The 20,137-nt window shown below is 46.2% G+C and overlaps 4 protein-coding genes across 4 annotated transcripts; 1 reads left to right on the forward strand and 3 right to left on the reverse strand.

Moving 5' to 3' along the window:
- Window positions 1–303: 303 nt before the first annotated feature.
- Window positions 304–858, reverse strand: LOC124696691 (BTB/POZ and MATH domain-containing protein 4-like). Its single transcript, XM_047229377.1, has one exon. It carries the CDS (start codon window positions 856–858, stop codon window positions 304–306), a length of 555 nt encoding a protein of 184 aa, XP_047085333.1.
- Window positions 859–2,950: 2,092 nt separating this feature from the next.
- LOC124696692 (putative E3 ubiquitin-protein ligase SINA-like 9) lies at window positions 2,951–4,098 on the forward strand. Its single transcript, XM_047229378.1, has 2 exons — window positions 2,951–3,100; window positions 3,232–4,098. Exons 1-2 carry the CDS (start codon window positions 2,951–2,953, stop codon window positions 4,096–4,098), a joined length of 1,017 nt encoding a protein of 338 aa, XP_047085334.1.
- Window positions 4,099–5,764: 1,666 nt separating this feature from the next.
- Window positions 5,765–17,614, reverse strand: LOC124703574 (short-chain dehydrogenase TIC 32, chloroplastic-like). Its single transcript, XM_047235783.1, has 8 exons — window positions 17,490–17,614; window positions 7,386–7,617; window positions 7,204–7,283; window positions 6,826–6,979; window positions 6,661–6,739; window positions 6,352–6,433; window positions 6,196–6,251; window positions 5,765–6,064 (listed from the first exon to the last, which is right to left on the reverse strand). Exons 1-8 carry the CDS (start codon window positions 17,605–17,607, stop codon window positions 5,894–5,896), a joined length of 972 nt encoding a protein of 323 aa, XP_047091739.1. The 5' UTR covers window positions 17,608–17,614; the 3' UTR covers window positions 5,765–5,893.
- On the reverse strand, window positions 8,999–9,810 carry LOC124703573 (SKP1-like protein 1). The gene has a single exon (XM_047235782.1). The coding sequence runs from the start codon at window positions 9,751–9,753 to the stop codon at window positions 9,229–9,231; it is 525 nt and encodes a 174-aa protein (XP_047091738.1). The 5' UTR covers window positions 9,754–9,810; the 3' UTR covers window positions 8,999–9,228.
- Window positions 17,615–20,137: the final 2,523 nt, after the last annotated feature.

Genomic DNA, 20,137 nt, shown 5'->3' on the forward strand with positions numbered 1-20,137 from the left:
CTTGAACTGCTTGTATTGCAATCTTGCACATTTGAGATATCTATGTAATGGATTTCAATGTTGACAATCTATTAGCTATATATATTACTCATCTAGCAAACTTTATTACAACAGGGGGAGCGCAAAAAAAAAATTAAGGTGTGCCCACTCTCCAAATATTTTTTTTGCGTCCGCCACTGATTGAGGGGGAGTGTTAAACGTTGTATTTGTGTTCTGTTAGATCCCCTGTTTGTAGAAGTTCTTATTATACAAGGAACCTATGTAATCTTGTCCGGTATATAAAAAAACACCACACGGATCGGTTTAGTACCGCCGCATAATCTGTTTCATAGCTGAGAATCTGAGATGCTGATGCAAGTCGCTTGGAGGAACCACCACAAGCTGATTAACCCTTATTTCCTCACTCGCCTTTATGACAGACACATCACACCTGATGCTCAAACAATCGTCTCTGAGATGCACTAATCCATCCAGATCAGCCTTCTTGATGAACTTATTGTAACCCCAATCTGAACCTTTGCTTCTGAAGGTTGTTATAGGGCTTGTATAGTTGTAAGAGGCCACAGGTTCTCCATCCTTGTCAAGCATGCTAAACTTGAATTTGGCCTTCACAACTTTGGCATCGGATGAATCAAGACGCAGGTAAACAGATACGAAATCTGCATCCTTCTCACCGTTTGGGTAATAGTCTAATACGTAGATCACAATCCAGTGGTGACCTCCAACGCTGAAACGGGCGGACGTCGCATGTTCGCCATGCTTGAGGACCTCCTTGGTTCTTGAGTAGCCATATATCTTCATCACAAAATACTTCTCCTTGGCAACAATGGCAACAGGAATGTTGGAATACTCTGCCATTCTGGAGGTGCGCTAGGCAGGTAGTAGGATGGAACATTGTCAACATAAAAAGATTTTGTTAACGTACCATATTTTAATAGAAGCCAGAGGTTCGAGTACAAGAAAATAGTAATACCACTCACTGCGAGCAACAAGCGTAGCACAACTCCACATCGGCTAGTCCAAAGACATCCACCACTGACACAACAACATAACCTAGAAAGAGCATGTCCTAAGCTAGACTACAAAGCCGCGTCTCGACCAACACCGGACGCCTCTGAAGAACAAACCCTCTACAACGAACACTCCTTGTTGATGTACCATCTAAAGAAGATAGATGGTGGAACTCGGACGTACCCCACGAAGCAAGGTCTTGGACTCGCCGGCGATGGCATTCATAGCGCCCCTGAAGAACAACCTTGGGCAGCGGCGAGCACTGGAGGAGCGCAACCTAGAACCTCCAAGTTGTGTCCCCAAAAACGATGCTCCCAACAGAGGAACGATGTCGAGAACACTGCCATCGTGCCGATCCAACTCCGAATCTAGGCTTTGACCCGGAGACAACACCAACACCACGAGAGAGCACCGAAGATGTTGATGCCCCTCAGCGATGTCTCCAACTAGAAAAAACGACACCCATGGATGCCGTCGCCGCCGGCCCGATCAAGGGTGGGCGGGATTTCATCCGTGTCATCACACATCCCGCACCTCCGAGGGTCGGACATCGATGTCCAAGAAGTCTCGCACTCTCGTCGCCGCAGCTCCTCTCTGTCGTTGTTGCAGAGCCGTGGCCTCTAGCACACCACATGGCCGAGGGCATATCCATCTTCCACCTCCGACTCAGCAAGAAAATGACAACCTCCCTCTCCACCGGCACGAGGCAGAACCTCTAGCCGAGGTTGTTGCCAACTCCAGGCAGACATCCGACAACAGCAGCAGACCCAACCTCTGGCTATATATCTGGGCCCACTAAGCCTAGATTGGATCGTAGAAGCCCAGATTGTGCCCGCACCCACTCCTCCAGCCCCACGCCGGTCGCCACCGGGGGACACTGCTCCACGGTGACCTTGGGCTTGTCGACCTCCTCTGCACCTCCCCTCCCCCCCCCCCCGCCGTGTGCCGGCAAGCGCCGCCGGACTCACCCACCATCCCTACCGCCCGACTGACGTCCCGCCTCTGTGATTAGGGGGGGTCGTCGGGGCACGTTGCCCTCGCCCGCCGCCTTCTACGTCCGGGCCACCACCGGCGGCCAAGGGAAGGGGATTTGGCTGCCTTTTCTGTCTACTAGGGTTTGGTCGCCCCTAGAGCCACCCGCGCGAGGCGACCCGACTGGAAAGTGACAAGATGAAAAGATTCAACTGCCTCTATATAGTGTATACTCTTGTTTTTCAGATATTTCGGAAATCCTAGGCTAGAATCATAAATACCTCTAAAATCTAGCATCCACATCCCCTCTTTTCTCTAAAATATAAAATAACTTTATGAGATAGCTGGTCGAGCGAGGGGCCGATATGTGGCAACGAGGACTGCGCACTGCAATACCTATCGCAGGCTGATGACAAACAAATCGTCGCCTGTGTCATCCGTTTTATTCTCATCCGACGACTCGGATGAAAATAGAATGGACGGCATAGGAGCGGTTCAACGATTTTTTGTTTATCATCAGTCTACAATAGGTAGTGTTTACCTTAGTTATTTCCTCGAGAAAAAAAAAATGATGTCGATCACCAGCCCGAACGTAAAGTCGTACCACTCACCTAAGTCGAGCCAGGCCGAAATTTTGGTCATGAATGGTGAGTTCATAATGTGCGGCTTGGCATGGAGTACCTAGCGATCTTTTGTACTCTTTTCCCGATCCTCCATATGTAATGTGCACCGTGACATGCATGTAGTAGACCAACTTGTTGTACTCTCCATATCCTGCGTATAATGTGCAACCTGGCAAGGAGTAGCTACTCGCAATCTCCGATGCGTATCCTCCGCATAATGTGCAACCATGCATGGAGTATATGACGAGATGGCGTGGTGTTGAGTAAAGTGACAGTCCAGTTGTGTGTTAGACATTGTTGTACTGAACCTAGCTTGCGCCTTACCAATAAGAGAAGGAGGCGAGATGAGCCAGGGTGGCGGCGGCAGTGGAGACGGAGCACTGGTGCCGGAGCCGCAGCCGCAGCAGGTGGTCCGCGCTAGGACGGTGCATATGGCGGCGGAGATGTTGGACTGCCATGCTTGCCACCTTCCCCTCAAACCCCCAATCTTCAAGGTGAGATCAACCAACCAACGCCCCAATCTTTCTTTCCTTGCAGAATAGTCCTGTATAATTCCAAGTCTTGATCTTGCTTCGACATCTGCTTGGCTTGATCGATTCCTTTATCTTTGGGTCGCATGCTGCAGTGTGACGCGAATCATCTGATGTGCTCGTTCTGCCGCGGCGCCCACGGCGAGTCCTGCGGCCGCACCGTCGCCCACTCCACGCTCGCCGACGACTTCGCCGCCGCCGTCTTCGTGCCGTGCGACTACGAGAAGCACGGCTGCAAGGTCGGCTGGATCGTCTACAACGAGGCCGCCTACCACCGCCGCGCGTGCCAGCACGCGCCCTGCGGCTGCCCGGAGGGCTGCGGCTTCTCTGGCTCCCTGCAGAACCTCCTCAAGCACGTCTCCGAGCACTCGCGCGCCATCATCGTCATCCGCTACGGCCAGCCCGGGACCATCAGCCTGCCCCTTTCCCGGCGCTGGCAGGTCCTCGTTGGCGAGGATGACAACGACGCTGATCGACGCCGGAGCGTGTTCCTTCTTTGCGCGAGTGAGCGCGGCGCGGAGGAGTTGGAGGTGTCGCTGGTTTGCATCCGGGCGGACGGCGGCGTGCCCCCGCAGTTCTCATGCAAGATCGCCGTGGAGCACTCGGACGATGGCACGAGGCAGACCCTGGAGTCGCCGGTGATGAAGAGCAGCTCCCTGTCCAGCATTGCACCGGCGCCGGGGGAGATGAAGTGCTTGAGGGTGAAGAAAGATTACCTGACCGGCGACAGCGTCCCCGTCACCGTCTACATCGACAGGCTCGCACATCCTCCTCCTTTTAGCCCCAAGTCTCCAGCTTTTAGCCCCAAGCCTCCTCCATTTAGCCCTACACATCCATTTAGTCCTAAGTCGCCTCCTTTTAGTCCTACCAATCCATTTAGTCCTAAGCTGAGTCCTAAGCGCCCTTTTAGTCCGATGTCTCCTGCGGCTGAAGGAAAAGGGTACAAGAAAAGCAGAAAATGAACTAGCTAGTAAGCGAAGGAAAGCAGCTAAGTAATAGTAATACCTCCGATCCTTAGTTAAGCAAAGGTGTGTTTGTGTGTGTGTCCTCACCTTCACTGTGCTGCTCCATCTTCATTTAGTCTGAATTATGTCTTGTGTTCCATATCATGGATCTCTCAGATGTGTAAACCGTATGACAATTTCGGTGTTGTTCCATCTCTAGATGTGTGAACTATGACTTACATCTTGTTCTATTTTTGTTGTTGTATATGTTGTGTGAGAGTACAATTTCACTGAATTCAGTTTCAAAATAAAATAATTTGTAACATGACCCGGTTCGGCAGAAGGCTGTGGGTCGTTGGTTACTTTTTCTCCCGAAAAAAAAAAACACCTTATTCTCCCGCCTTGCATAGTTGATATATCACTTTGTTCCATAATATAAGCTGTTTTAGCAAACTAGCGCTTCTGAAGTTTGCTATTCAAATACCTGCAATGGCTTTAAGAATCATGGTTGGACCATCCATATGCCCCGGAGTACTGACGTTTCCATGTTGTAAGGGAGTTCTTCCACCTACGATGCATACTGTCAATGCAATCAAGCATGCCTGGGAACCCTCTTGCCTTGTTCATAGCCATCAGCATTATAGTGTCGTCAACGGTAGGACAGGCTTGGAGGAGATAGTGCGCACACGGACAGGGATAAGAATGGTGTGGATGTAGAACGAGTCATGTGTGATGTCCAGAGAAGAAACAAGGAGGCGACTGATTAAGATGGACCATTGTTCATTAGCCATGAAGCGTGTGTTATTCAAGTAATAGTAACCACACTACCAAGGAACTGCCATCCAAGATTTTTTATCTGCCACTCGTTAGCATGTGCGGAGATTGGATTGACCGAATGGTAGTTATACATTCAGAAGAGAAAGAATATCTGTTTTTTAGCAAAAAAAAGTATCATATTCATGAAGAGGCATGATGATTTGACGAGCTGCTTCTTTTTATTGCTGGATATTTCTAAATAGATACCTCGCGGAATTGAGCAAGAGAGGCCATGTTATCCTGTCGCTTGTACACACTTGTGTATGTCTTTTCAAGCCAATTAATTAAATGTAAAAGAATCAAAACTGAAGAGCACCTCAAGATAAGCCATATTTTTGTGTCAATGAAATACAAACATATAATTTGAAAAGCAGCTCAGGATGGGGAGAAGAGAACTTTTCAAAGATAATAATACTCCCTCTGATTCATATTACTTGACATTAATAGGATGTATATAGACACGTTTTAGTTCTAGATACATTCATATTAATGGCAAGTAATATGAATCGGAGGAAGTAATAATAATAATAATAATAATAATAATAATAATAATAATAATAATAATAATAAGCTCTTATTCTAACCAAAATATAGTTTGGTAAATAAATTAGCTTACAACCTTGAATAATAGAAACGGATGTATCGGTGAATATGGGATCTACACAATATGACATCTGCCGAAAACGGATGATACAACTCAATTTCCTGAATGCTAAAGAATAAAAGCTATGGTAGCCTACCAACAGAAATAACTTGATGATAAGTCGGATGGAATTTCTTAATGTCTCACGTTTCAAAAAAAATCGCTTGATATGAACAAATAGATGGGGAATGAATTCATAAGTTTCTAGGGAAATATAACTAACAATTGCAATCTAATCATATTTTTCTTGAAAAGATAGTAGATACATGAAACTAAAGCATTTTACAATTAGAACACATACTCTGCTCAGTCGATATATTCATGTACAGACCACTCACAGCGCATAACATCACATCATTTTGATCTATTTTCCACAAGTTCTTCACTGAACGCCCAGAGTTTCTTGGCCAGCTCTGCATCTCTTGCGACGGGCGTTGGTGTTGCCTCGTTGCAACCAGCGAAGTATTTGCCGGATACACCCTTGGCATCAGGATGCAATGCCAGATAAACAGTAGTCGCAGCTCCCTGCATATCAATATCTTCTTACCATTTCGTTTTCGCGATACAGATCCTCTTGTGACGGATTGAGTGACTGAAACAGATTCTAGTGTAATATCAAGAGCAATACAGTTGAACAGCGCGCGCGATTAGATTACCTGGGGCACGTCCTTCAGGAAAGTCTTGGCCAGAGAGAAAATCGAGGTCAGCACACCTGCAGAACATTCGATTTAAGTTTTGGTGTTACTGCTTAACTGAGCTCTAAAGAACAGTTCTGTCCCAGAATCGATGCATTAAGTTCCTTGAAATATTACTGTTTGTCACGATGTAGCGAGCGATGTTAGTTCCGATGACTCCAGGGTGCAGAGAATTTGCAATCAGATCACATCCTTGTTCCTGGGTTTCCACCAAGCCACCATTAGTCAATTAGACCTTCAGAGCCTGACATGATGTCTTAGCTTATTGTGCAATATCTTATTTCATCAGGAAAAAAAAGTAAACAGCAGCATTTTGTTGCAGCATTGCTTAGACTACTCGAATGTATTGTGATGTTTCAGCCGACGTTTGCTCTAGGCTTAACTCATGATGAATACCAGGGATGTAACATTTAAGAGATTGCAGACCTGAAAACGCCTGGACAGCTCATTCGCATGGAGAATATTGGCTAATTTCGAGTGTGAGTATGCACTGAACGCATTATACCTGTAACTTTTTTGATAGTTAGAAGGAATTTGAGCTAGGTTTTATGCTGAGTTCATGCAAACAAAATCAGTAAATATATTACTCACTTGGACTTGTCATTCAGCTTGTTCAGATCAAAGCCTGAGCCATTGCTTCTTCTATGAGCTGTTGAAGATACGTTCACGATCCTGCCCTGTACACCGGTCTCCTTGGCAGTCAATTTCATCTTGTCAAGTAGAAGATTTGTCAGCAAGAAATGCCCTGCTCGTAAGGTGAAAATTAAACAGGTGTTTATATAAGCCTGAATTACTGAACATCTCATCTAAACTCAGCATCAGCAACAGCATATCCCACAATGTTTGCATGATTTAGGATATATGGGTAAGAGCACTAAACAAAAGACATCAAACCACAAGGACCTTTGCATTAGTGAGTACAAAAATGACAGTCTTGTTTATGCCATAAATGTAAAGACACATACGCACCAAGATGATTGGTGGCAAATTGCAGCTCAATCCCATCTTTGGATAGCTGGAAAGGGCAGGCCATTATACCTGCATTGTTTCTTCAGAAGACAAGCACAAACTACACTTCAGTCAGTGTGTTCACCACAACCTGTGCTTCTTTCGAGTATTTCCAGTGTGCAGATGATGCCAGATTTACATACATGAGGACATTAAGATGCTTGTGAGATGAGTTGAAGGAGCGCGCGAAGCTACGAACGGAATCAAGGGAGCTCAGATCCATCTCCATGACGTGGAGCTTCGAGCTCGGGACCTCCTCAGCAAGGCTCTCTTTCACCTTCATTCCACTGTCCAGCGTCCTTGCTGGTATGATCACATTTGCTCCCCTCAATGCGAGAACTCTGGCCGTCTCCTTCCCTATGCCATTTGTTGCTCCTGCATGTCAACAAGTAAAATCAACTGTTATGCCTCCTAGGTCCTGAACAGATTATACTACTGGTTGGCTTGTTAACCATGATAGCTCAATCATTTTATTCAGGGATTTTCTGCTCCAAAATGGAACAATTATGATAACAGTACTGCTTTGCTCAGTTCATTGCATTAATAGAACCTGCTACTACATCCTCTTGGAAGATTGAACAATACAGTATGACATAGAAATATCTTATTGCAGTAATGGAACCTAGACTTGATACAGGTTTACGGTAAAACAACAAAATAATACCAATACTGCATCTTCTTAGAAGATTGAACAATAGTATTACAGTACATATTTCTTCTAATCTGCCAAAGTAAAACTTTATTTAGCTACCAAAAGATCCACTTGATTGGGTTCACAAGTTATGACCGCTGACTAATGATAGATAGTTTTCGTTCCAGACATAACCAACCACTGAAGTTAAATGTTCACAAACCAGGGTGTACGGTAAAACAAGAAAATACTAGTACTTCTATTACATCCTCTTACAGATTGAACAATAGTGTTACAGTACAGATTTCTTCTAATCTGCCAAAGCAAAAGATCCACTTGACAATACCGATTTGGTTCACAAGTTATGACCACTGATCAATGATAGATAGTTTTGTTCCAGACATGACCAACCACTGAAGATAGATGTTCACAAACTGGACCTAGACCTGATGCAGGTTTACGGTAAAACAAAAAAATAATACTACTACTACATCTTCTGAGAAGATTGAACAATAGTACTATTGCAGTACATATTTCTTCTAATCTGCCAAATAAAATTTTATACTTACCAAGCAAAAGATCAACTTGATTCAGTTCACAAGTTATGACCACTGATCAATGAAAGATAGTTTTGTTCCAGACATGACCAACCACTGAAGATAGATGTTCACAAACTGGGCCTAGACTTGATGCAGGTTTACGGTAAAACAACAAAATAATACTACTACAACATCTTCTTAGAAGATTGAACAACAGTACTATTACATTACATATTTCTTCTAATCTGCCAAATCAAATTTTATAGTACTTACCAAGCAAAAGATCAACTTGATTCAGTTCACAAGTTATGACCACTGATCAATGATAGATAGTTTTCATTCCAGACATAACCAACCACTGAAGATAGATGTAAACAAACCAGGCCTAGACAACAACAAAATAATGCTAATACATCATCATTTAGAAGATTGAACAATAGTATTGCAGTAAATATATTTCTTCTAATCTGGCAAAGTTCTTCTAATCTGCCAAAGTTTTTAGCAAGCAAATGATAGATTTGACGATACCAGTTAGGTTCACAATTCATGACCACAGACAAACGATAGATAGTTTTAGTTCCAGACATAACCAACCACTGAGGATAGATGTTCATAGATAAAACCCACTGAACAACGATATATAGTTTTTGTTCCAGACATAACCAACCACCGAAGATAGATAGATAGATGTTCATAAACCGGACCTCGACTCAAGAAGATAATTATTACATAAAAGGTAGTAGCAGCGTCGAGATGCGTAAATTGCGAGTTTTAGCTAGGCATCATCAACGCGGCGCGGCAGGGTTGTGAGACTCTCTACTCGAACGCCCACTGGTTCTCCCTGCGGATCTCCTCCTCCTCCTCAGCAGTGAAGTCGTTCTTGATGTTGAAGGTCTTGCGGATCTCCTCGGGGGTCTTGCCCTTGATCATGTCGGCGACGGTCTGGCAGGTGAGGTCGAGCAGGCCCTTGATGTTGAGGTAGTTGGCGGCGAGGATGAGGTCGAAGAGGGTGGCCTGGTCGACCTTGACGAACTCGGCGTCCCAGTTCTTGAGGTCCTCGGCGGGCGCGGGCGGGGCGGCGGCGGAGGAGCTGTCGGCGGCGGCGGCGGCGGAGTCGGCGGCGGGCTTGGCGGCCTGGACGTGCTTGTTGCAGTACTCGATGACCTTGGAGAGGATCTTGGAGTTGACGTTGGGGAGCGGGATGCCGTTGTCGGCGCAGTCGTCCTCGATCATGTGGCGGATGGTCTGCGACTCCATCGCCACCGCCTCCTCCACCTCGAACACCTCGCCGTCGGAGGACTTGAGGGTGATCATCTTCTTCGAGTCGTCGGCGGCCGCCATGGGTGGGCGAGGTGGGGTTGGAGATCGGGAGATCGGGGGATTTGGGATGGGAGGAAACCCTAGCTGCTAAACAGGGGGGCGGCGGAAGAGGAAGGGAGACCGATGGGCGATGGAGGCCTAGGTTGGGCAGATAAATAAAGGGAAGCGCTGGCTGGGCGTACCCGGATCAAACCCTCCCATCCAGACTCCGTGTTCGTTTAGCCTACACAATCCTGTTTTTTTTTTTTTTTTTGAGAACACATTACAACGCTAGAGCCAAGCTCTGTTTGCAATATACTGCTAGTCCTAATAGTTGTACTCTATGTGCATTTTAATGCCAATACTTGCAAATTGGGGTGAGGTGGCCCTAAAAGTTGTCACAATGTGCAAAACTAGTCCCACGCGGGGTCGCTATTTTTGTTAATTTTTTCAAGGATATGTCCTGGAAGACATATCAGTTGCATAGAAGAAGTGGCCGACGGCCGGTACAACGTCAAAGATGGCTACAACTCACACCACCAATCCGAAGACTAGCCACCACACACTACAACAAAGACATATAAGGGTCTTGCTCAAGCTCAAACCGAAGCCGTGTCACAACCGAATCCAAGCAACTCCAAAGAAACAACCTCCTCTGAACTCTCCTCATCGACGTACCAACCACCCTTGAGCGCCCAAGAGTCGGCAGGTGGGTGGCAAGACTTGGCCAGCCCTAAGAAAGTCGCCGCCTTTGAGTTGCCGGCGACGACATACATAACGCCCTAGAAACAAACCTGAGCAGCAGCATTACCAGAGCAACATCAAGCCCGAAACCATGTGCTCCCCAAGTCCGTGTCTCCAAAAACGATGCTTTCAGGAAAGAAACGACGTCGGAGACGCCGCCATCGCCGACCGGAGAGCCCGATCTTGGTTTTCACCCGGAGACACCAACCCGAGTGGGCAAGGAAGGAGCGGGCACTCCTCGGCGATGCCTCCATGGAGGGAACGATGCCCGCAAGCGCCGTCATCACCGGCTCGATAGAAGATAGAGCGAGGATTTTCATCCAAAGCGACACGCACTGTCATCCCTTCCCATTGGGTCTTCGGCGAGCACATCCTCCTCGTTGAATTGCCACTGCCGCCGCCGCAACACCTCTATGTCGTCGATGCGGTCGCACGACCATGACCACGGTTAGCACCACCACGCCGCCTGCGGCTGCACACCCCGACTCCTCAGCCCAGAGGACTAGGAGCAACGGTTGCCACGCCAAGAGCACCACACCAAGCGCTCAACCACGGCAGCACGACCAAGGACCAGCCGCGCCGCCGGGAGAGCCTCGGCCACCGCCGCCTAGCCCATCGTCGCCGACACCACCACGGTGCCAGGCAGCTCTGCGGCCGGGGCCACCGCACCGCCGGAGTGTCAGATCTGGACCCGTAGGCCCGCCTAGGCCCAAGGCCCAAGCCGAACCCGGATCAGCAGACCGCCGCCACAGGGGCACCACCGCCGGGCTGACCACCTCCCCGATCTCCGTCGTCGCGTCGAGCCCGTCGCAGGGGGCCGCGGCACCGCACCGCCGCAGAACTGCTGGATCTTGTCACCACCGCCACAGGGAAGGAGGCGCCATCCGAGGAGAAGCCCCGCCGCCGCCGTCCCCGCCCGGGCTTTGCCCGTCGGTGACCTCTGGCGGCGGCGGGGAGAGCCTTGGAGGCGCCGGCGCAGCCGCCCCCGCGTCGCCTAGGGTTGGGGTGGAGGGATCCTTTGCCTTTCTCAAAGTTCGCTATTTTTGTTAAATGGCCCCTACTTATTTTCTAAACCACATCCATCTGACCCTGCTGATGCTTAATGGATATGGTCCCACCTGTCAGGTGAGAAAGAAAGATATAAAAATTTCAGTGCCTAGAACCGTAGAGTTAAAGCACGGTGGCAACAACCACCAGCGCCAACACTTCTTTCATTATTACTGTGCCAGACCATAAATTTTTATGGGATTTTTATTGACCATCTACCGCAGATCAAAACCAACATGCCTTGTACAACTGTTTCGCTGCTTGAATTCAAAAACGTGAATTCGTCGCTCCAACATCAACAAAAAAAAAATGCGTGTGTACATGCTTTTAGCACTGGAGTTGGCCACGGTGCTTGCTCACAAAGGCATGTGCCGAAACAGAATCTGATTAAGCCATCGATCTCACACCGTATCTTTCTCTACCAAATATATGTGCGGGCTATTATAGGAAAGATCAAAATAGTAAGAGGATTTTGAAATAGGAAAAAATATGTGCGGGCTATTTTATAACCTTAAGAATTTTTTTCTTAATCAACAAAATATGGATGTATCTAGAACTAAAATGTATCTAGATACATTTATATTAGAGTTAATTAATATGAACCGGAGGGAGTATCTTTGTTTTTAAAAAAATAGTAAGAGAAATCCTAGGTCACTGTCATCACAAGTCTGATGAAATAGCCATGCAAGTTATGAAAAATACTAAAATAGAGCAAGATCATGGTTCTGTTCATGAGCAAATAAAAAATTCCTAAATCTCTTATTTTTCAGCTAGTAAGTACATGTATAGAACCAATGAGATTAGAAATCTTCTATAACAAATACATTTACTACTCGTTAAGCTAATTAATCAACAAACCAAAGCTTAATTAGCAAATTCAAAATTCCTGCACTGCCGTTCCTATTTTTTGGAAAAAAAGGAGGCACAGCTAGTACTTCTTATTCTTTAAGAAAATAAGCACTACTAGTTCAGCTAACTTACCAGCTCAAGTTTAATCAACAAGAAGAAAGATGGTCTGTCATGTAGCCAAAAGTAGCATTGGTGCTCGTGGTTATAGTGCTCGTCCTTAAAACTAGATGATACCCCGCGCGTTGCGGCGGGAAAATATGTTGTAGAAAGCAGTTAAGAAACCCGGCGCATGCTTATGTTTAGAAAAGAGGGTTGAATGCAGAAAATGATCAATTAGTATAAATTAGTCTCAAGTAATATACACCATAATGCAGAGAAATAATTAGTACGTATAATTATGTTACAAAATCTGATCCTAGGAAGATGGAGGTCCATTGAAATGTAAGAGTGGATGTTCCAGAATTGGATTCTAGTAGTATTTGGTACGCTCAAGTGGGTTCCCTTCAATATTGTAAAAACACCTGTATTACTAAGCCCATTTTTTATCGTCAACTAATACAAAAGTTGACCAGAAAAGTTGTTGAAACGTACATGCCTGAATTTACAATAGAATTCAATAATTAACACGATGTCCGTTTTCCATATACAGTACAGGTACATCTGTAGGGAAATGAGTAAAGAAGATCCTATACAGTATAATGGCCAGTAATCAGTTCATCACACGTGAACTACGGCATCTGACAAATTTGACTTTAGTGAAGAGTTAAAGTATTACTGTGCCCCTGTAATAGAAAACCAAATAAGATATCAAGAAAGGCCATGCTTCATTGATGTGGAATAGGATATCAAGAACAGGTCCTTTGTATAGCTGACTATCTTCATTCATCGTTTGTTGTTAAGAGAATCTTCAATCCTTCATCCCTTGCCTGCTAAAAAAACTTAAGTTCGTCCCTTAAGTGTAAACAGTTCACCGAGCATGAGGGCACAAATAAAACAAATGGTTTCCTAAAAAACAAATGAAGAAATAAATCTGGAAAAACCAAAACAGCAACAAAAGAAAAAAGATGAAGCAGAAGTGCCGAACTTTGTTATATTCAAGTCGCCGGGATTGCCTTGCATCCCAAACCTGCATGGATGACCTCCATCTGGACAAAGCTCCGTAGGGATGGGCCTTGGGCAGAGCCAGTCATCGTAAATATTCCATGTTCTTTCCATTCAAGAGCGCCAGCAGGCTGCAACCTCACCTCGTGGAGCCTGATGATGTTGTGAGAGGGAAGAGAAGGATGAAGAGGTCGATAAATAGTGATTAAGTGCAATGAAGATGGGAGACAAAGGAGGGGAGCTGTCCGGACATCTGTATGGTGGTGGGGAGGTGAAGGGCAGTCTTGATTCCAGGGTAACCAAAGAGGCTAATGAGAGATTTATGGCTTTCAGTTTTCAGTTACAATTAGGAGATAGAAAACTGAAACGTTTGTGGAGGAACTACTATAAATCATGCATGTTATTTACATGGTAGAAAGGATCAGGTAGCTGACAAACTATCTGAATCCGCAATTTGGATTTCATATGTATATAATATTTGGTAGAAGGGATCAGATAGCTGACAAATTATCTGAATCCGCAATCTGGATTTCATATGAATATAATATTTCCTGCATGTTTTTTTTAAATGTTAAATACAGTGTAAAGATATAGAAAAGAAAGATAATGGTTGTTACCTGAATAGAAGGTTTAATATAGTACTGTTGTTCTTCTGAGTTCTGACCAATAAATTATATATACTACAATTAAGCCTGCACTTCAAGCACGATAAAAACTAAAGAATATAAAACTGGAGGGAGCTACTACTTCTATCGAAATTGATAGAACAATTTCCACTAGGCGAGAAAAGATCGAATCTGCCTTACCTCCACCAATCTTCAGTACATATATGAATATAAAACTGGAGGGAGCTACTGAATCTGCCTTACCTTCGCTAATCTCCAGTACATATATGAATATAAAACTGGAGGGAGCTACTGAATCTGCCTTACCTCCACCAATCACCAGTACGTATATGTTCAGAGTTTTAATGGAAAATTCATCAAGCATCTACAAAATAATTGAGAGAGAGAGAGAGAGGTACCTCAGGCGGAGGCGTGAATTTCTGAGGAACTCAGACACAATACAAATAATCAACCGGGAGTCAATTAACGGAAATTAACATCTAGTGACCAGACTGAGGAGGCAAGAAATCAAATCCTGAAGAAATCCCAAGAAATTAGGAGCCGGAGAACATCCTGCCAGATTGGGAAGGTATACATGAGGGATTTAAGGATTGTAAAAAGAGGGGGGGAGGAAGCAAGATGGGGAGTGGGAAGGTACCAGCGTGGAGGCCGTTGTGTGCGGTTGCGGTGTGGAGACTAATGGCATCATGACATGCTTTTTAAGCTGGAGAAAATGGCGGCGACGGATGAACTCCACTGAGCAGTTCTCACTCTTTAAAGGCTCGGATTTATTAGGTTGAATCCTCGGATTTATCGCGCATGGTCGTGGGGAGGAGGAGGGACTCGGTCGATTGCCGCACACTCGGGCGATGGCGGAGGAAGACGAACGAAGGCATCCGTTTCCTTTTTTTTAGGACAAATGTGGAGGAAAGGTCTTGTAGCCGGGCCAGCGGCCAACTTAGTCCCAGCCCATGTTGATCCTAAGCGGGCCAACGTAGCCTAGCCCATGTCGCTTCCAAGCATTTCTTACAGCCCACGTCAGTCCTAGGCGCGTGGAAGTCTACGTGAGGGCTGGCTTTCTTTCCAGAATTAGTGGTAACTGATGATGACATGGACGAATGAGATGCATGGGAGCAAGCTTGGTGACGTGGAAGCCTGCATGTGCAGGAAAATGGGATCACCTATTAAGAATAGAAAGATACACAGGTTGTGTGTTCGATTTCTGCTGTTCGTGGAGAATACTTTTGGTTTCTTTCCTATTACCTGACAGGTGGGACCACGTCCATTAAACATCAGCAATGTCAGATGTGGTATACAAAGTTAGTAGGGGCCATTTCGCAAAAATAGCGACGCCTCGTGTCATCACCAGAATTAGCTAGGACTAGTTTTGCAGATTGTGACAATTTTAGGACCACCTGATCCCAATTTGCAAGTATTTGGACTAAAGTGCACATAGAGTACAACTATTAGGACTAGAAGTGTATTTAGCTCTTTTGCTTTCCTTGTGTAAAAGTATAAAACATTTTCTTTATTTTTTTTACTCTGTTCACATAATGATGTTTTAGATTTTTCTTAATTTAAATGTATCTACTATACACTAAATAATATTTACATACATCTAACTTTAGACAATTTTGAAAAAAAAATAATGCACAGAGGTACTATTATAGAGAAAGGCATGTTTAGGTCTTAGTCGAGTAAGATTTAACTAAATCTCATTCAGGTGGCATCACCTAGCTCAACCTAGTTGCAACTAAGATTTAACTAAATCTCATTTAGGTAGCATCACCTACCTCAACTTAGTTGCAACTCATAACATGAATCTTGAGGCAAATTCAATGGTCTGGATTTTTTTCTCACTTACAATCTAGGTGTAATTGAGGAAATCTTAGTTACAACCCATTTGCAACTAGAGATTCTCGTTTGCATACAACTTGAAACTGTCATATTACCATGAATCATGAGGGACTCGGATTTACTAAATGTCAGAGTGCGTCTATGTAGCAAAAAAAAACTTCCCGCTTTTGTTTTTGTTAGAAAAAACAGCTTGACAAAAAAAACCGCCGGACATGGATCTCGTCGGAAACCTCACCGTAGACTTCGTAGCAACAAAAATTTATACAATTATAGCATCATTGCAACATTTTTCCTAGTGGGTAAAAACGTGCAAAAATCATTCCACCATTTCAAGACATCAAATGTAGGAAAAACAATATGACTAGATAGCAAATCCCCACCGGCTCGCAGCAAAAATCCCCAATTGTTCCAGCAGATCTTAAAGAGTAAACGCCTTAGAGCAACATTGCCCTAGGTTAGCAACACCACCGCCCCATTGTTGATAGCATCGCCGAAAGTCGTATATAGCATCGTGGTCACCCCCTTGCAGCAACATCAACTTTGACCGATGGTAGCATCACGCTCTTCAGTAGTAGCACTCGCGAGCTTCCTTTGTAGCTCGATGTAGCACTAGCGGTAGCCGCGCACACGATGGAGCCAAGACGCGGTGGGGCGTAGCACGTGGCGGGCGTCTCGAGCGAGAAGGTACTCGGAGCCTCGGTGGCCTATCGGCGGCGGGTAGGATGTCTTGAGGGGGTATTTGACGTCGAGCAAGAAGTTGGAAAGGCGTCCATGGAGCAGGAACACAGTGGGCAACAACCTAGATGGGGGAGAATGTGAAACGGTTACCGCGGCATAGCTCGGGAGGTGGGGAAGGGGGGTGGTGGGCAGTGTGGGTAGGGATGACATGGTGAGAACGAAGAAGAAAGTCGGGGAAGAGATAAGGGATAAAGCGCCGACGGGTGGGGAGACGCCCGCGTCCGCATGATGGAGGCCATCCGACGACACCACGCGCCAGGATGATGTGACGTGCATGATCCCTAAGGGGCTCCTAAGAGCATCTCTACAAGACACCTTATATAGGCCCGATGTGTAAACATCAGGCCGATATAAGGTATGAGGGCATTTTGCGACCCGAACATCCGTCGTATCAAATTGGACCCGTGGCCACTTTTGAAACACTTTGCAGACACGTAGAACATCAAGTTGTATGGGCAATATTTTTATCGATTTTGTTTAACATTTTATAATACATTTAAAATTCATTTCAAAACAGAAACATATGCTCGCTTGTGCGAAAACGCCACGTCCACACAAGGCTGGTATTTTAAAGTGCCTAGAGATACTGATAGAGATTCTCCAAACGCAAATGAGTACAGATTCCCAATTGCAAATAAACTCACTAATCATGTTTTTCTTAATCACTTAAACAATCAGCACACTGCCAATAGAAACCAGACTCCGCATTCAGCAATGGCGCGAGGAGATGAGATGAGGATTGCTGCATAATTTCCTCGCTCTTTTTCGGCATCCATGGGATTCAGGTGCGACAGCAAGACACTACTAGCTCAGGCCAAGGGGCAGACAGGTACGCACCTGTAACGATGGCCGTGAGATGGCTGGCGTCGACGCTGGCGGCGACGTCCTCGGCGGTGGACGCGGAGCCGAAGCCTGACAGCCCTCGCCGCCCCCAGGGCCAGCCCCAGATCCCCATCGCCGCCGCCGTCACCAGCTTCGCTTTCCTAGTTAGTCGGTCTTCCTAGCCTTTCCTCGATCCAGAGCAGATAGAAGGATAGAGAAGCCAGGTGTTTGAAAGGGAAAAGAAGTGGCCACTGGGGAAGAATCGTCGACCGTGGAATGGAACATCGACATTGGCTCGTCGAGCAGGTGTCCTGTTCCCATCAAAGAAATAGAAGGATGCCTCGGTTGTTGCGAAAAATATCTTTGGCTCCCGAGCTGATTCCTTCGTTTCAAAATATTCAAAAATCATACTTTTAAGTTCTCAAAAATCCTGAAAACAAATCTGGGCAAAGTCAATGATACAACCTACAAGCATGAAAATTCGCAATGCAAAATTCTTTGTAGTGGGTTACACAAAAATAACAATATCTGATAAATTTGGAGATTTTAAAATATACATACGCAGATCCATATTTTGTTATCTTTTGTGTAGCTAAAAATACAAATATTTGAAATTGATATTTTCCACGTCCGTGGGATAAATCATTGCCTACATCCAAAATTTTCATATTTTTTAAAAACTTGTATATGTATTTTCCAAAAAAATAATTAAAACAACAGATCATTGGTGCTCAGAAGCCAAAAATCTCAACTCTGTTTGTATCTATATACTACCTCCTCGAAACAGACTTTCACCCCATTTTATTAATATAACAACCACATCGATACAAGAGTTTGAAACAAATAAATGTTGGGGCAACAACATAAGCATACCCAAAAGGAAAAGAAATGAAAGTTATGGTGAAGTGGCAAAACAATGATGACCCTCAATCAATGCGTCCTTCGTCTCTGACCCACCACGCTCCAAGCACCCCTGAAGCGCATTGTGCCAAGCAACCCCTTCAAGAAGGGAAGCACCGTCGACACAGCGTTGCCTCCCGGACTAGAAGGTCCTAGGGTTTCCCCCGTCACGCTGAGTAGAGTAGGCAGGGTATTCCCACGACGTCCCAGGAAGAAATGGTGCCACTTGAGGGCGGCACCGCGTTAGGGAGCTAACATGGATTTCCCCCGACCCTAACCGAAAAACCCTTGCGGAAGGGAGCACCACCACCCATCTCCGCCGTCCACCAACATGCACCATCACGATCTTGTAGTCACCATCATAAGTCGATTCGTGATACTAGCAAGCGACCTGCAAGATGTGAGCACACGGCCTCGTCGGGGCGAGAAACAGCAGCTCCGCAGCCACGGAAGAGGTACCCACCTCCACCGTCAAGAGGTAATCATCGACCGGATAGAGCAGCGGGGGCACACCAAGCCCCGACTGGCCTGGTCGGGCCTAGAAGGGAACGTAAAGCCCCGTCAACCTTGCTACAATGGGCAGGCCGCAACGTCGCTATTGTCAGCCAGGACAGCTTGTGTCCTCCACCTGCAACGAGCCCTGGGGTTCGTTGCATAGAAAACAAAAAATTTCCTACCGCAAAGCGAATAAAACCAACATATCTAATCTATGGAACACCCAAGATCCAATCTACTAGATCTAAGCAACGAGATGGAGATGAGACTAACCCTCAAAGATTCCAAAGCCTACGAGATTAATCTCGTTGTTGGTGTAGACGATCGTCCCCGGTGCTGCAATCCGGCAGCACTTCCGTACTCGGTCGCGCGTACGGTGTCGATGAAGCTCCTTCCTCTCCCGTTCCAGCGGGCAGCGGAGGTGTAGTAGATCTCCAGGGAATCCCAGCAGCACGACGGCGTGGTGGTGGTGGTGGAGAAGATTTGCTGCAGGGTGATACGTCTCAATGATGGGATTCGTAGCATAGAAAACAAAAAAATTTCTACCGCAAGAACGAAAACCAAGCCAAGATCTAATCTAGTAGACGGTAGCAACGAGGAGATGACGAGACTAACCCTCGAAGATTCGCAAAGCTTAACGAGATTAGATCTCGGGGTGGATGTAGATGATCACTTGCCGCTTGCAAAAGCGCGTAGAAGATCTTGATCTCGACGGTGCCACAATCGGGCAGCACCTCCGTACTCGGTCACACGTTCGGTGTTGATGAAGACGACGTTCTTCTCCCTGTTCCAGCGGGCAGCGGAAGTAGTAGATCCTCCTCGGAATCCCGGCAGCACGACGGCGTGGTGGCGGTGGTGGTGGAGAACTCCGGCAGGGCTTCGCCTAAGCGTATGCGGGAGTTGCGGTGGAGGAGGAGGCGGCTAGGGTTTGGGGAGAGGTGGCTATGGCGCCGGCTATGGGAGGCGGCCAGCTTGTTGTCTTGAGTTGGCCGGCCACCTCCCCTATGCCCCTCATTATATAGGTGGAAGCCCCCAAGAGTTGGATCCCAAGTCTTCGAATAAGACCCCAAAAGAAAACCTACCTTAGGTGGGAAACCTACCTAAGGAGGGAGTCCTACTCAAGGTGGGACTCCCACCTTTCCTTGGTGGGGGGGTTGGCCGGCCACCCTTGGTGGAGTCCACCTGGGACTCCCCCACTAGGGTTTGGCCGGCCATGGATGTGGAGTCCCTCCGGGACTCCTCCTTCCATAGTGCCTTTCTTCCGGAGT

Source organism: Lolium rigidum, chromosome 3, assembly GCF_022539505.1.
Source record: "Lolium rigidum isolate FL_2022 chromosome 3, APGP_CSIRO_Lrig_0.1, whole genome shotgun sequence".
NCBI classification, from domain to species: domain Eukaryota; kingdom Viridiplantae; phylum Streptophyta; class Magnoliopsida; order Poales; family Poaceae; genus Lolium; species Lolium rigidum.

What these genes read in the sequence shown, in the direction of transcription:
- LOC124696691 (XM_047229377.1), bottom strand. Translation starts at nt 858, where the DNA reads ATGGCAGAGTATTCCAACATTCCTGTTGCCATTGTTGCCAAGGAGAAG.
- LOC124696692 (XM_047229378.1), top strand. Translation starts at nt 2,951, where the DNA reads ATGAGCCAGGGTGGCGGCGGCAGTGGAGACGGAGCACTGGTGCCGGAG. An exon ending in TCAAACCCCCAATCTTCAAG is followed by an intron (nt 3,101 to 3,231) that starts GTGAGATCAACC and finishes CGCATGCTGCAG; the next exon opens with TGTGACGCGAATCATCTGAT.
- LOC124703573 (XM_047235782.1), bottom strand. Translation starts at nt 9,753, where the DNA reads ATGGCGGCCGCCGACGACTCGAAGAAGATGATCACCCTCAAGTCCTCC.
- LOC124703574 (XM_047235783.1), bottom strand. Translation starts at nt 17,607, where the DNA reads ATGGGGATCTGGGGCTGGCCCTGGGGGCGGCGAGGGCTGTCAGGCTTC. An exon ending in TCTCACGGCCATCGTTACAG is followed by an intron (nt 7,618 to 17,489) that starts GTGCGTACCTGT and finishes GTTGACATGCAG; the next exon opens with GAGCAACAAATGGCATAGGG. An exon ending in AAGCTGAATGACAAGTCCAA is followed by an intron (nt 6,740 to 6,825) that starts GTGAGTAATATA and finishes AAAAAGTTACAG; the next exon opens with GTATAATGCGTTCAGTGCAT.